This window comes from Anarrhichthys ocellatus, unplaced genomic scaffold, assembly GCF_004355925.1.
Source record: "Anarrhichthys ocellatus isolate YVR2014 unplaced genomic scaffold, GSC_Weel_1.0 scaffold5, whole genome shotgun sequence".
NCBI classification, from domain to species: Eukaryota; Metazoa; Chordata; class Actinopteri; order Perciformes; family Anarhichadidae; genus Anarrhichthys; species Anarrhichthys ocellatus.
This window is the reverse complement of record NW_022280035.1, coordinates 1,183,364-1,197,850: the sequence shown is the minus strand read 5'-3', so window position 1 is coordinate 1,197,850 and position 14,487 is coordinate 1,183,364. Positions and strand designations below refer to the sequence as shown.

Genomic DNA, 14,487 nt, shown 5'->3' with positions numbered 1-14,487 from the left:
ACACACACACACACATATATACACACACACACACACACACACACACACACACACACACACACACACACACACACACACACACACACACACACACACACACATACACACACACACACACACACACACACACACACACACACACACACACACACACACACACACACACACAGTTACGGAAATCTCACCCATATGGAAATGGGGAAAAAAATCTGATTTGATGGTGTCGTCATGCTTGCTATTAAACTCTCAATGACGATTCTTACAGTGTGCGCATTTACATTGAGGCGGCGATCTGAAAGCCACAGCGGCGTGCGATGCAATGCTCAAACTGCGCCTGCCGACTGAGCAGCAGACTCATTTCACAGTTATAAACATATCTGCTGTAAAGAAATCCAACAGTCCACACCGACGGGGGTCATAAAGCTACAGCTTTCACATTATGGATTTGAGCGAATCCAGCAGCTCGCCATTGACTTTTCATTTGAAGTCATTATCAAGCATCTCTTGTTGGACCCTGAACCAATCAGATAGCACAGCCGGCACCAACAAACAAAGAGGATATTAATCCTGACAATAAATCATCCTCAGACAGGTCACCACTAACGAGTTCGTGCAGGATGAAGGGTACCGATTGCTTCCGTGAGTTGCTACATATTCGGCACACTATACGTATTATCACAATTGGCTTTTAGCCGTTTGCTGGATATTGTTGTCTTCTGGGGTTATATTCAGCAGCTCATTATTGAGTGGCGAAGCAGAATTATATCCTTCATTAAAAAAAAATTAATAATGAAAAGAGTTTTCATTATTATCTGGCATGGTAATTACAGGTGCGGAGGACAAGATAACCTTTGAGGTGCTTTGGATAAACAGATAATGTGATCACCTGTGCGAGAGAGCTACTGTAGGCCTAGATTTGATGCAGCAGCCTGCGTCCTGAGTCAACAGCAAAGCTCTACTCAAAACCAATTAAAATTTCTCCCACTCAAGCCTTTTTAATAGCCTACCCAATAACCTTTCAGTTTGAGTTTCCCTGAGTAGACGGAGCAATGGAAGGAATCTTCTAATTGCCGGTCTCCTCAGGCTCATTACTTTGATATAAACAGCTTTTATCTGGCAGATCACACATCTCCAGTCACGGTTTATTGTGGCATTTCAAAAGGCAGAAGATAGAAGAATGACAAGTGCTGAACCTCCTCGCAACTGTTTTATTTATTTTTTCAAGTATCAGCAGACAGAACGAGGGATATTTCTCGCTGCGAGAGAGAAAACATTTTGTATGTGCAGAAAAGAAGACCTCTGGGGTGGCTGCTGTTATCCTCCCTAAGTGGACAAAACATAAAAATGGAGATCCGACAAATGGCCAAGCTGTTGCTTAAGGGTTTGTGGTATCCCGTTAGAAAGTTTAACACGCTCGGTATCATTTGTTGCCGAGCAGCCGGCGTTGTAAGTCTCCAAGGGACAACACCAAAGCTGCGTTTCAGTACGCAGATTTCAGTTGGTTTTTAGCTAGAAAGCCTTCAGTTTGACACTGCACTTCTAGGTTTCTGTTTTAGGAAAATCTAGCACTGTAAAATATCAGATTCTGCCGTATTAGCGGCACCTTTCAGTTCCAGGGGGTTTTATGTCTATATTTTATGTCGGTATCAAAACATTCCTTAAATCCAGAGAGGGAGAAAAAAGAGAGATAAATCTCTTCTTGTTTTTCTCCCAGACAACTTATGTCTCATGAAAATACTTCATAATTCATTATGACAAAAAGCAAAACCTGCAGGCTTGTGTGAAGAGTTATAATGGTGGAAGAGCTCTGAAAAGAGACATATCATAGGTCACAACAGTCAATACAGTAATATAGACAGAGACCGCAGGAGCCACTGATGGACATAAGAAGCATTTCAAGCAGATGCCATCTTTAAGAGAGACAAGAGCAGAGAGCCCAACGCGCTGCGGCCTTAAGAATGCCCTAAAGGCTGCCGACCAGCGGCTGTACAGTGCCGGCTAAATTATTGAGAGCCTGCAGAATACCTCATCTGTCAGTCAGTCAGACGGTCAGTTAGTCAGGTAGGCAGGCATGATGGAAACGCAAGTATCGTATCTGTACTTCCAGAGTGCTGTGCCGCGGGTCGGAACGCCCTCACCTGTCACTGGAAGGCAGTGTTTGGACTTGAAAAAGAGTCCTCGACTCAAAGGGAGGGTTTAAAGAAGAGCTGCGTGTCTCGGCTGGAGATGTGTGATGTGTGAGACAGTTAAATGTCAGGTTCTGGGAAAAAGAGAGCGTTTTTCTCCAACTTGTCGAGGTCTTAGCCGAGACAGAGGATTGTATAGCAATGCTGTACCTTCTGAATGTCACTTAAAGGAACAGTGTGCGGCATTTAGGGGGATATATTGGCAGAGATGCAAAATATATGTTAATACATTTTCTTTTGCGTATAATCGCCTGAAAATAAGAATAGTTGTGTTTTCGCTACCTTTGTAGCAGTTGTAAAACACTGACTGTCAAATCAAATGAAGAAAGTTTGATTGAATATCTTAACAATAAACGGGAGAAGTTTCAGTTAATTGCGATCTGCAGCCTAGATGGCGCCAAATCCTACACACTGCACCTTTAAGACGCCATTATACGTCATCAGAACTGCTTGTCGGATGGTCGAACAGCTTTGGAAACCAACATTAACTTTCTCGAATGGCTAAGCTGTCTTTTTGTTGTTGTTGTTGTTTTGTTGTGAACAACTGAGAGCAACACTATGAATGTTTTCTGGGAGAGGCCGTCTGAAATAATACGATTATCTTTAAAACTATTTTTAAAGTGTCCGAACACATATCCAGACAAGAAGTAAACTAGGGTTTTTCAAGTAAAGCCTCACAGCTAGTGAGGAGGATGCAGAGAAAGTTTGTCTTAAGTCCATCTAAATCCATTAGTTTGTGACACATCTTAGCTGCACTTTGTTCCTTTATCTATGATCCTACAACATAATATCCAAAATATATGCCCCGTGAACTCTTCCCCTCTGCCCCACATTTGACTCGCATATCAAAGACAGCTAAATGATAATTAAATGATCACGATGGCTGAATTCATCAGGCCCTTGGAAGTTCCCCGCTTATCTCTCCGAGTGCCATAGGTCATGCACTGCATTAACTGCTTCAATTATTCATCCACAATGCCCTCGGTTCTGAAACTGCACTCCATGGCGAGGAATCCAGCTTTGCCATTTTGCTTAGTGAAATACAAATCCTTTTAAATTAGAAGGTCCTTGATGGATTCGACCCCCCGCCCGCCTCCTGAACACCCTCCAGGCCCCAAACCTCCAGGGGATCCATGATTATATTTATCACCTCGCCTGTCAAGAGGCAAACCCGCCATCTCCAGCCTCCCCGCCTCAACACGTGGGAGCACATCAAAATGGGCTGACATGCATTTGACATTCATATTCCACATCTGTGTGCCCTTCCACTGCCGGTCTGGGACTTGGCAATGTCGAAAAGGTCACACAGAAGTATCGTGGTCTATTTTATCGTGTTTGCAGATGCATCACACATCCACCCCGGTCCTCTCCTGCTGCTAAATAATAGTGCTATTCTTAACTGGCAGATTTTTTATCCCCCCCCCCACAGCTCAGACTAGATCTAAGAACCCAGCGTGTTGGCAACTTAGCTGCAATCAATTCCACAGTGATACTTTGTGGGAGGTGTTTCACTGAAATGCGAGTCTCTTTTATCAAATGCGAAAAACTGAACTCCATCGCTCTGGCATGAGTCCAGACAGACACAGAAAAAAAAATACAAACAAGATATATCTCTGCCAGCTTCACCTGGAGCCAGGATGAAGGTGCACAATGAGAACAGTGGCTTAGCAGGGAGAGAGAAAGCCCAGAAGAGATCAATACAGGCTGACCATCACTCCAGTCTCAGCTTGGGGTAATGGGTAGCCATATTGCATTAGTCCGCTAGACGGTTCTCCTTGAAGTTGTGAAGCGAGAATCCCACTAATGCATCTGACATTTCACTGCAACCGAACAGGGCAGCCACGAAAAGTCTCAAGGCCTCACGGATCAGCTTGCAGAGACACAAACAACATCCACCCAGAAATGTTGTTGTTGTTCCGCAGTTTTTTGTGTGTGTATTTTCCAGATATATTCTCTCTTTCCATATTCACCGGGGTGTTTGCTTCTCATTCAATTCAATCCAATCTGTTCTGGTGCAGAACCGGGCCTTTGAATGAATTCCTGTGAATGTACAGTTCTGCTATTACATAATTAATGTGTTTATTAAAGATAAGATGCCTTGGGTATACTGGAGGCTTTTTCTTTAGAGGAAATAATTCCCGTTTGTATACGAAAACAAAATATTGCAAAGTGAACTGCAGCTCAGTCGTAATCGGATGAGTCAACAGCAACAATGGCATATAATTCATACTCATAATAATAGCGACGCGTTTACTGCTCTTTGCATAAGAAAACACCCAGAAAATGCATCTGAGAAACCCAGCAAGAGGAAACCGTGTTTATCCACACGATATAAGAGGAATTTAAAACTTCCAAAATGTGTTTCTACACAAGCTACTTCCTCACTCTCTGTCGATGCAAATCACACAACCACAAACAGCTTCCTGAAGCTTTAATGATCACACTGGACACGAATGCACATAGATGAAATATTCATGCACGCCGGACTTCTGATCAGCGCCTGTGGGATATCATTAGCTCTCCTCAATCTAGAGGTGTCTGTACATTAGAAGAGACGGGGATCCCTCGCTGCACATTCGCAGGAGATGGATCGGGATCCATAGGAGGTCGAGGTGAGAAGCAGCAAAACACTTGCTCCTGTTGTTGTGGGCTGCTGAGGTTTTTTTTTTTTTTTTTTTTACAGCCCAGGTAACAATTCTCTTGAATTGGTCATTTCAGAAATGACCAAAAAAGGGATTTGAGTTCTGAATACACAGCAGCAATTACCAACTCTGGTGCATTAAAAACATATAGTTGCACTCTCGACCAATCATTTCAAAACTCCCCGTATTGTATAAAAATAATGTTTCCCTGTCCTCATGTTGCAGAAATACTGCGGCAGCAGATTGTTAACCACATGATTTGACACGGATAGCCGACCCGCTGTACTTGTAGAGCGGCAGCAGTGACTGCTGATTCACATGGACCACCACATGCCGACGACGGCATCGGTCCGGAAAAAAAAAGCAGGTGAGTCGAGCATGTGCACAATTTTCAGCCCGCTTACAAAAGCCAAAGGACCTTCTCTGAATGCAAATGTCTGTTGTAAATACTCTTCAACCTTATTCTACGCTCTCAAAAAACCCAAATGCAAACTTAACTTAGCTGCTAAATCTTTGCCACGTTAAACAATTACCATTAACGTTACATTAAAGGATCTAACGAACGAGGCTGATTCTAATAGCTTGATTCGTGTCCATTCAGTGGTTCAGCTCTCTCTGTTTAATCATAAGGTTTCTGAGAGAAATCTCTAGAGACGTTCACCAAAGAGGGCAGGTTTCTTTTCTAAGCCCTGCTGCTTCATACACACAACCAGACCAGGGTGGATTGACTGACCACAAGGCTGACTGACCATCATTACCATCCTCAGAGCCCTGCACACTCACTAGCAGGGATCACAATAACAAAAAAGAGGTTGAGTGAAACAGAAAAGGCAGAGTGTAAAACAAAACTCATATCTCCCCAATGACCCGTTGCCAGACCGTTCTCTCTCTCCTCCAAACAATTCATTTTTCTGATGGAGCACGCAGCAGAGAAGAAAAGCTGAACGGTTACATTCAGATGTATTTACATAGAATGACAGTGACACGGTTACAGGCCATGCTCATTACTGTGATATGGCATCCTCTCTAAAAACGGTTTCTCCATCAACGTTTCCAGCAACTCTCCACAACTCACTGGGGGATTAAAGTAGGGGTTGCCAAACCGATCAATAATTCATCCACCCAAAACAGATTTTACGATGAATTGGAAATGCAAAAAGTGATCTCGCTCCGGTGAAAAGGTTTATGTTTAAAGAAAACATATATACACTTTATATATTATAATTCTGTTTTACGGATCACCTTCCCTTACCTGCTTCTTTGGAGAGCTGTGTGAAGGCCTCCACTCCCTTCTCTCCGTAGCTGCCCTCTGAGGCGATGGTGGAGACGTACGTCCAGCCCAGGGCTCGGATGATGTCCACCATGGCCTGGGCCTGGAACGAGTCCGGGGGAACCACCCGAGAGAAGAAGTCATAGCGCCGGTCATCGCTCAACTCCGGGGCCGTTGACGCGTAGCTGATCTGCGGGATCTTGAGGAGGACAGGTGGGGTTGGGGGAAGGGGAACGTTTACTCGTGTGTTGGTGCCATTCTGGTGCAGCATCATGTGCGGTCTGACTAATCTCATTTTTTCAAATGACTGTTTGAAATCGCTCCCTATTTACTAAAAAGGGACATTTCATTTGAGTGCAAAACGTGTGCCAGTAGAGACAGAGCACATTTCAGTCGCGCCAACACTGAAGGGGAAAACAATTCATCGCTCTCCATTGACTTTGCATTGTGTGAAGGTGTTTCCTTGTCCCTTTTGTCTGCTAGAAAACAACAGAAAAATGCCTGAAAGCTGCTGTGTGGTTGGATGCACAACCAACAGGGTAAAGAACCCAGAACTAAGTATCTATAAGCTACCGAACCAAAAGAGCCGAGCCTTTTGAAAGACAAAAGTGAGGCATCAGCAGAAATAAAACTCAGTGTGTGTAACGTTACATGTGCAGCAAGCATTTTGTCCAAATGTCAGTTTTAGGCGAACTATATCTCTGTAAGTTAAACGAAAGCATTTTGAGAGCATGCTGGTGGAATGTGGATAAATCAGATAGCTATGTAGTGTTATGTTTGCAAGTGCCTTAGCCAACTACAGTAGCTCGCTAACACAGAGCTAACATTAGCTTGCTAACTTTTCCCATCATCATTTTAGCTATCAACTGCCCCCTGGTAGACATAAGATCCTACAATAATCTTTTGACGTGCTGAAATCTGATGTTTCCATCTAGCTGCAGGCATTGTGTTAGCGATTCAGCTCTTGGTTGCATATTGTTGCGCTCTGTCTCTATATGACCTCAGTTCAGCAAAGAAATAGTGCCCATGAAATGTATGGTACATTTTTTGCTAAGCAATCCCATGATGCACCGTGTAACATGTGATAGATGAGAACATTACAGAGCTCGCCAGGGTCAGAGATATGGGTCAGATATATTTTGAGCTTCAGGGAAACGTTGCTTCTTCGCCTTCATGCAGAGAGTTAGATGAGAAGATAAAACTCTCATTTCTGTACGCTAAATACACAACTACTTCCAGCAGCTGGTTAGCTTAGATTAGCAGAAAGATGCGTCTCTGTACTGAATGAAGCTAACTTGCAGCATGGCCGTACTTTCATATTGAACACGAAGACATGAGAGTGGCATCAATCTCCCCATCTCAAGCAAATAATCATGTTTCCTAAAATATCAAACTATTCCTTTAATGCCAACACTAACATGTTTCACTTCACACTGCCAACATTTTCACGTCCAAACATGATCATATTTGCGTCAGCTACGTGTAAATAAATGCATTGTTTATAGAAAGGCTCTGACAGAATATCGTTTGTCATTTACAGAAATACCCTATCACAAAGAATAACAACATGAATAGATGACAGCAATGTGTTGTATATTGTATAAATTGTCATGGATATTATTTGTCATATGGGTTTGATTTAAAATGGGTGTCCCATACAAACAAAGATATTTGTCCCACACTCTCACAGGCAGATGGCAGTCTGCAAAACAAATATATTTTTCACATTACCTTCTCGATTGATCTCAGAATATGCTCACATTATGTAATGCAATATTTTACAGAGCCTATATTGGGTCTGTTACCTGGGCAACGTGCCATGCTGTCACTTTCTTCTCCCAACATATCGATGAAGACTTCCTGCAGAAATGTCTTTGCAGCACTTTTTTTTTTATGAAGTGGCAGCACAGCCTTGTAAGCGCTCTCTCACACTTCCCTCCTGGTGAGAACTCGTTGTGTGTTCACCACCTAACAGCATATACAAATATATTAAACCTAATAGTCCCGTATAGTAAAAAGTGAGATGCTGTCATGTCTTTTTAATCATAAAGTAGGTCTAAGTGCTGTATAAATACTGTGAAAGCATTGAAATGCTCAATCCATAGAGAAATACACACAGCCAGTATTCAGAAACTGTGCCTTTAAATGTTGTATTGATCATTTTTATGTAGACAATACTGTAATAATAATAAAAAACAATACATAACTTTTAAAAAGAAGCCAAATAAAAAAAACATGATTGTGAACTAATCATTTTACTAATTTTGACGAATATATCTGACGTTGGTTTCCACTTCTAACAAGGCTAGTGAGCCAATAGAATAACGACATTGGTATCACGTAGTTAGCGTGTTAGCATTAGTGACTGTTGCCTCCAGTGAACATACCTTAAGTTATAGTTCCCTCAATGTAACGTCATAACAAAGATACGAATCAGAGGGTATTTAGACTATTACTTGGATGACATGCTATATGTTATCTAAAACTAGCCATATCATAAGTTTACTATATAAAACCTTACATGAATCTTGAAACACCATCGCACAAAGTAAACTAAATCTATATCTGATGTATAGCAAAATGTTGCAAAATGACTTCATTACTCTGACAGATCCATCACTTGATATGACTGCCTGTCGGAGTGAAATATGCAGGATGTGCAACAAAAACTTGAAACGTAATGAGCCGTGGTCGCTTTATCTCTTTCATTAAGTAGCTGTGCAGAACACAGGCTGAGCTACACTTCAACATTTGTACTCTGTTTACTTCTTGAATCTCTGCCAAACATGTCAAACCCACATCGTAGCTGTACTACAAGTAAAGATGCACACTCCTACATACAACCCAAAAAACAAGAGTGAACCTGGAAATGAGCACAACATGGCTCCTTTCAGGAAATCAGCTTTCAATTGCATCTCTTGCTCAGCTTTCAAGTTCTTCGATCAAAGACAGGGGTTATAATGTGACCGACGCTCTGTGCTTTGATCCATTCGCCATCTGCTGAGGAAGACAGTTAGATGTGGTTGAAAGCCATTTCATATTTCTGTAGGATATGTGTGAATAGATTAAACTAATACTTGCATACTATGTCCCTTTCTTCAGTGAAGCAGCACACTTAATGATCACTATCAAGTTACAACTGAGACATACTCTCAACCCAACAGTGCATTTAGAGTAAGGATATACAACAGGCTAAATCAATTGAGTTCTTGAGGAAGATGCCAGATAGTCACTTTTCCTAATGTTCAGGGAACCCCTTAAGAGTCTGCAGGTGTTCTTCATACCTCCGAACACTAACACTGCTCACGGTTTAAGGCAAGCTAACGGCATTGCTCTGGTGATGGAAATGTTAATCTGTGAGTCAGTCCGTCGGTCCACTTCACCTCTAACGGCACCTTGAGATTCACATTTGTGCTTTTGAGTGAAACGCGCATTGGTTGGTTTAAGTTGAATTCAGTAAACAAACATAAATAAACAACTGCTTCTTGGTGGAGTTGCGATAGGTAGATTTGCCCCGAGTTCACAAAGCAGGAACTCCGTCTTTGAGTGGTATTGTAATTTTTCTAGTAGCAGATAGAAATGTTTGATTTACGAGTTGTCTGGAACGCAGCATTAGTAAAGCCTCAGAGAGCCACAGACACAATCGGTGTTCCCAATGTTAAAAAACGAGGTCGCTTTGTTGGATGTTTGGGGCAAATAAACACAAATGATCCAGTGGTCAAAGCGTAGAGTGTAAGAAGGGAACGTAGTCATTGTGAGGTCACCCATCGGTTTGAGGACTGCCGTTTTAAAGCCTCGCATTGGACATTTTGGCCGTTGCCATCTTGGTTTTTGGTCGTCTTTATGCAACCACAAGTAACACGAGAGGGCTGAATAAGTTACAATCAACTTTCATGAAGTGAAAACACACTTTGAAAGGGTTTAAGTTATAAGACAAAAACACAGACAACTCCCAGATCGCACAACATTGTGGTCGAGACCTGTCAATTGCAGTAGCCCCGCCCTAAAGCATCCCCTGCTTTATGGTCTGTTTGACACTAAATGGACCATAATGTACTAAATGAACATCATGCTGTATTGAAGAAGACTTGAAACTAGAGATTGAGACCATAAACTCATGTTTACAATGTTTACTGAGGTAATAAATCAAGAGAGAAGTAGAGTCATTTTCTCATAGACTTCTATACAACCAGAGGAGTCGCCCCCTGGTGGACATTAGAGAGAATGCAAGATTAAAGCACTTCAGCATTGGCTTCACTTTTCAGACCCGGAGGTTGCAGTCTGGGTCAAATTTGCGTGACTGCCACGAGGCATCGCTTTCTGTCTGAACATACTTTTAATCTTGTTTCATACAAGCTAAAAGGAAGGAGGATATATCTATCTGACTGCATCAAACAACCCGTACAAATAGGTTGATGAAGGGGTCTAGTAGGAGGTTGTTCACAATGCCGCCTGCTTAAGACCTAAACATCAACAACTGTGTTCGAGGTTTTGAAACAGCAATCACACCTGGTGGCACGTCTCGGATCAAACTGCCGACCTCCCGTTAGACAGGAGGACGCACAAGCAGAGACAAGCTTCATTTTGTCTTCCAACCAGTGCAGAACCTCATCACACAGTCTAATCTAAGCACCGTATGAATGCCATCCAGTGATCAAAAAGCAGCCAGACACTGGGGAAACACAAGAATGAGGACACAGCGGCTCGCTGATGGGATTGCCTCAACCCACAGAGTGTGAGTTATAGCTTTGACCCACAACCAAAAAGGGGTCAACCGCACGAAGCTGACAAATTGAGGAGTCAAGCTCAAGACGACTCGATATGTTTCAAGTTGCCGAGAAGAAGAACCCCCCCCCCGCTAACTACAAAACCAGCGAATACAAAATCAGTGATGCAAATTCACAGGTGGGAATGCTGCTGCGATGCCACACGTTGAATCACTTCGGGGCCGCCTAAATTGAGTGTAGTGGGTCAAAGAGGGGAGCGCCGCAAAGTAATGGAAAAGCAACAGCGGCTGTGATTTGCATTTAAAAAGACTCTTCTTTCCATGAAGTGAAGCATCTATTTGAAACATTTATGGCCGATGTACTCTAACAGAGCTGCTGTTGAAATGCTGTGCAGCCAGAAAGTGTTATAGGTTTGTTGAACCGCGTCCCATCTTCGCCACAGCTGTTTGTCTCTCCGGAGCCCATTTTTTTTTGCTGCAGGGAACCATTAAAGATGGCGATGTCCTTTTACTTTGTCCCAGGCTCGTACTCTGTTGCTATCAACTCTTTATTCCCAAGAAATCCAAAACCTCTATGTTTTCAGACTGTGCTTTTTTTTTTAATTACCACTTTGACCCTCCAGGTAACAAAAGTGCTAAACCTTGATTGAGGAAATGCCGAGGTGTGAGGATTAAACCTGCAGGAATTACGATATAAGGAGATGCTGGCTAACTAATACCGACTAGAATCTAACAGCTTTGCGTTTTCCTCTCTGGTAGATAACGGTCGACACATCAAGTGGAATCCCAGTTAGAAATGTAACCTTCTTCTTGAAATAAGTGAATTGAATTTAAACGTCTGAGCTTGATTACGTCTTTCTCGGTAGATTACAAGCAACAAAGTTTAGCGTCGTCCCTTCACAGTTGCACGATTGATTTCAAGTAAATATGCTCTTGTTGCGAACAAATTGCAATAGATTTGAATATTTTCATCATGCAGAGATAATAAGGCGAGGAGAATAGATATTTTATCAACATTTTAGAATAATTTTGTGTAAATAATTAGCTTGCAACCAGTTGAGGATTATTTTCTCTTAATCCTTCATCTGCATACAAATTTGTCTCTTTCACCGTTGCATTTCATACCGCTTGCAATCCTCCCAATTTCATTAAGACACTTTAAATCTAGAAGATGTGAAATGTGATGTAACACACAACAATGTGTTCTACGCTCCAGTGGGCAACAAGGTGAAAGGGTCGGCTGAATGAAGGAACGACCACAGTAAGTAGTTCAGGCCAAGAGAGAATGATTAATGATGCCCCCTTTCAGTATCACAATTACCCAAAGTTGATGTCTGGCACCTGTCATCTGCTGTACACATCAAAGACGGGATTGCTGAGGGTAATCGCCTTGCTTGCTCTCGAATACATCTGGGCTGACAGGATCGATGGAAGGAAAACACAGAGGTCTGTCATGGCGGACACTGTTCTATTGATTTACCACCACAAAGTGCTGCGGACGCCCTGCATAAACATCTGCTGCTGAAGTCTAAAGAAGGATAATAAGGAAAAAATAGAAGGCAGGGAGGTGGGAGGTGGTGTGTTGGGTGAGGGTGGCAATCTGCTTACTGACATTAAATGAGAATTTCAACCTGAGTGTTTAAGAAGAGAGGTGACTAAGCGAGGTTGCGTAAAGGTTAGACACGTTCGCAGTAAGTGGGAATGCCAGGTGAAGTTAATTAGTGTGCCTTGGCCTTTCTGTTGCATTTTCACATAGAGCGGCCCACAATCACCACGGGCAGCTACACAGAAAAAGGTGAGAGACTGTAATGTTTGTGCTTTAAAATATCTGCACTGCTAACGCGGGGGTGATGATTCTGACGAGCCGAGGGGCAACGGAGAGAAACGTTATCTGAAGGAAGAAATATGCAGCATATGGCGCGACACGACTCTCAGTTGGGGTAACGGCAACCATCTATCCTCGCCATCTGAGAGGAGGGAAATCAGCAGAGACAGGCCGTCTCCACAGAAAACCGAGGGGACAGTCCATGGGTTCTGAAACAAAAACCTCGGAGGGCGAGCCGGGCAGTTTCTGTAGCAGGAATCCCCGTGCCTCTATTTGCTGCATGATTAGCTTCTAAGCATATCTTGACATCAGTCAGCTCCACTCTGGCTGTTTGCAACAATCTCCACAGCGACGGCGGCGGAAGCGACGGCGAGTTCTGACAGACCCGACTCTAACCCCATGCCGTCTGTGGCCGGACGCCAAGGCACAGATTGTCCTCGTGACACCGGCACAATGACTCTCTCACACACACACACACACACACACACACACACACACACACACACACACACACACAGGCCAAGGAGCCATTTTGAAAAGCAATTCATAAACTACACACCCCGCCCATGATGGTACAAATATTTGCCCACAAAAAAACCCAGCCCTAGTCAGAAGATATATTTGTCGCTGCACCACCCGGCGATGTAAAAGCAGCAATGGTCCATTTCCTATAAATAAAATGATGGAGTACGATAAAGAGGCCTATAAAGATATTGAGCAGTTATCACGTTTTGTTACATCCGTCCTGCTAAATCCAGGCTCAGCAGCTCTGTGACATGGGTGGGATCAGACAGACATTGGTTTGTATCCAGACAGCAGTGCCATTTGTTCGCAGGGCAGAGGTAATGACTGTGTCCATACATGCATCCTCAGGCTGGGCTTTGGTAATCTCTCTTCACCAGAGCAGGGCACTGCCAACACAGCCGAGGTGGCAGGGAGGACGGGCGGGGGGGGGGGGGGGGGGGGGGGGGGTGGCGGGCCCGGGGGGGGGGGGGCGATAGCTTTCCCTCCCTCTCCCTGTCACTCTCTCCTCCTCTCTTCCTGCCCATCTGTGTCCCTCACTCAAACTCTCCTTTTGTGAGGGAGCTGCGTTTCATCGCTGTGCCCTCACACAACCTGTGACTTTCAGCCTCGCTCCGCCCCTCTGTGTGTTTTCAGCCCCGTCGGGGGGGAAGACGAGTGAGTCTCATCTTCCTGAGTGTCCCCTCCCTCCCTCCCTCCCTCCCTGTCATCTGTCTGCATGCAGACACTCCCACACAGATGATCAGCAGACACCTCCTGCCCAGAGAGGTCCTCTCGCTGCCAGTTTCCCCGCCCGAGCCGACACAATCTGCCCTCAGTCGTTCGCTCGCTTTCCACCCAAATCTTCCCTCCTCGCTGGACCCGTTTCTTTCATTTGTTTGGGTGCGGTGAGGATTTTGTTTTTACAATTCATCTGCAAACTGTTCACGGCCGATGCAAAAGCATATCTGTAGAAGCTTCATTAACAGAGCATTTCATTGATTTCCCCACAATATCTGCTTTTAGCAACAAAAGCATGATTTTTATTTCAAAGAAAACCATTTGTTAAGACTTTGGCAGCACAACATCCTGCAAACACAACATTGTTTTTGCAAAAGTGCATCGCAAACAGTCGCTCATTCACACATTTAGCAAGCACAGAGGAATGTATTCCTAATATTTACTCTCTTTTAGCTCCAGGTTTGGTCCCTTCCAACTGCTGAGGAAAATATCTGTCTCTTTAGCTGCTAAATGCTCCACTATGTTCACCAGCTAGTCGCTAACTTTGTCTGTCCGCTGTTTCATGCTCATGTTTTGTATGTATTATGTTTTGTCCT

At 43.6% G+C, this 14,487-nt stretch overlaps 1 protein-coding gene across 2 annotated transcripts in view; it reads right to left on the bottom strand.

Annotated features, from left to right (window-relative positions):
* The window catches only part of LOC116381913 (metabotropic glutamate receptor 7-like), a 61,833-nt gene that overhangs the window by 26,685 nt on the left and 20,661 nt on the right, over positions 1-14,487 (bottom strand). For both annotated transcript variants that reach the window (XM_031844419.1, XM_031844418.1), the window contains one exon: positions 6,081-6,297. In XM_031844419.1, coding sequence (XP_031700279.1) covers positions 6,081-6,297 — 217 coding nt within the window. The remainder of the gene's footprint in view (positions 1-6,080; positions 6,298-14,487) is intronic.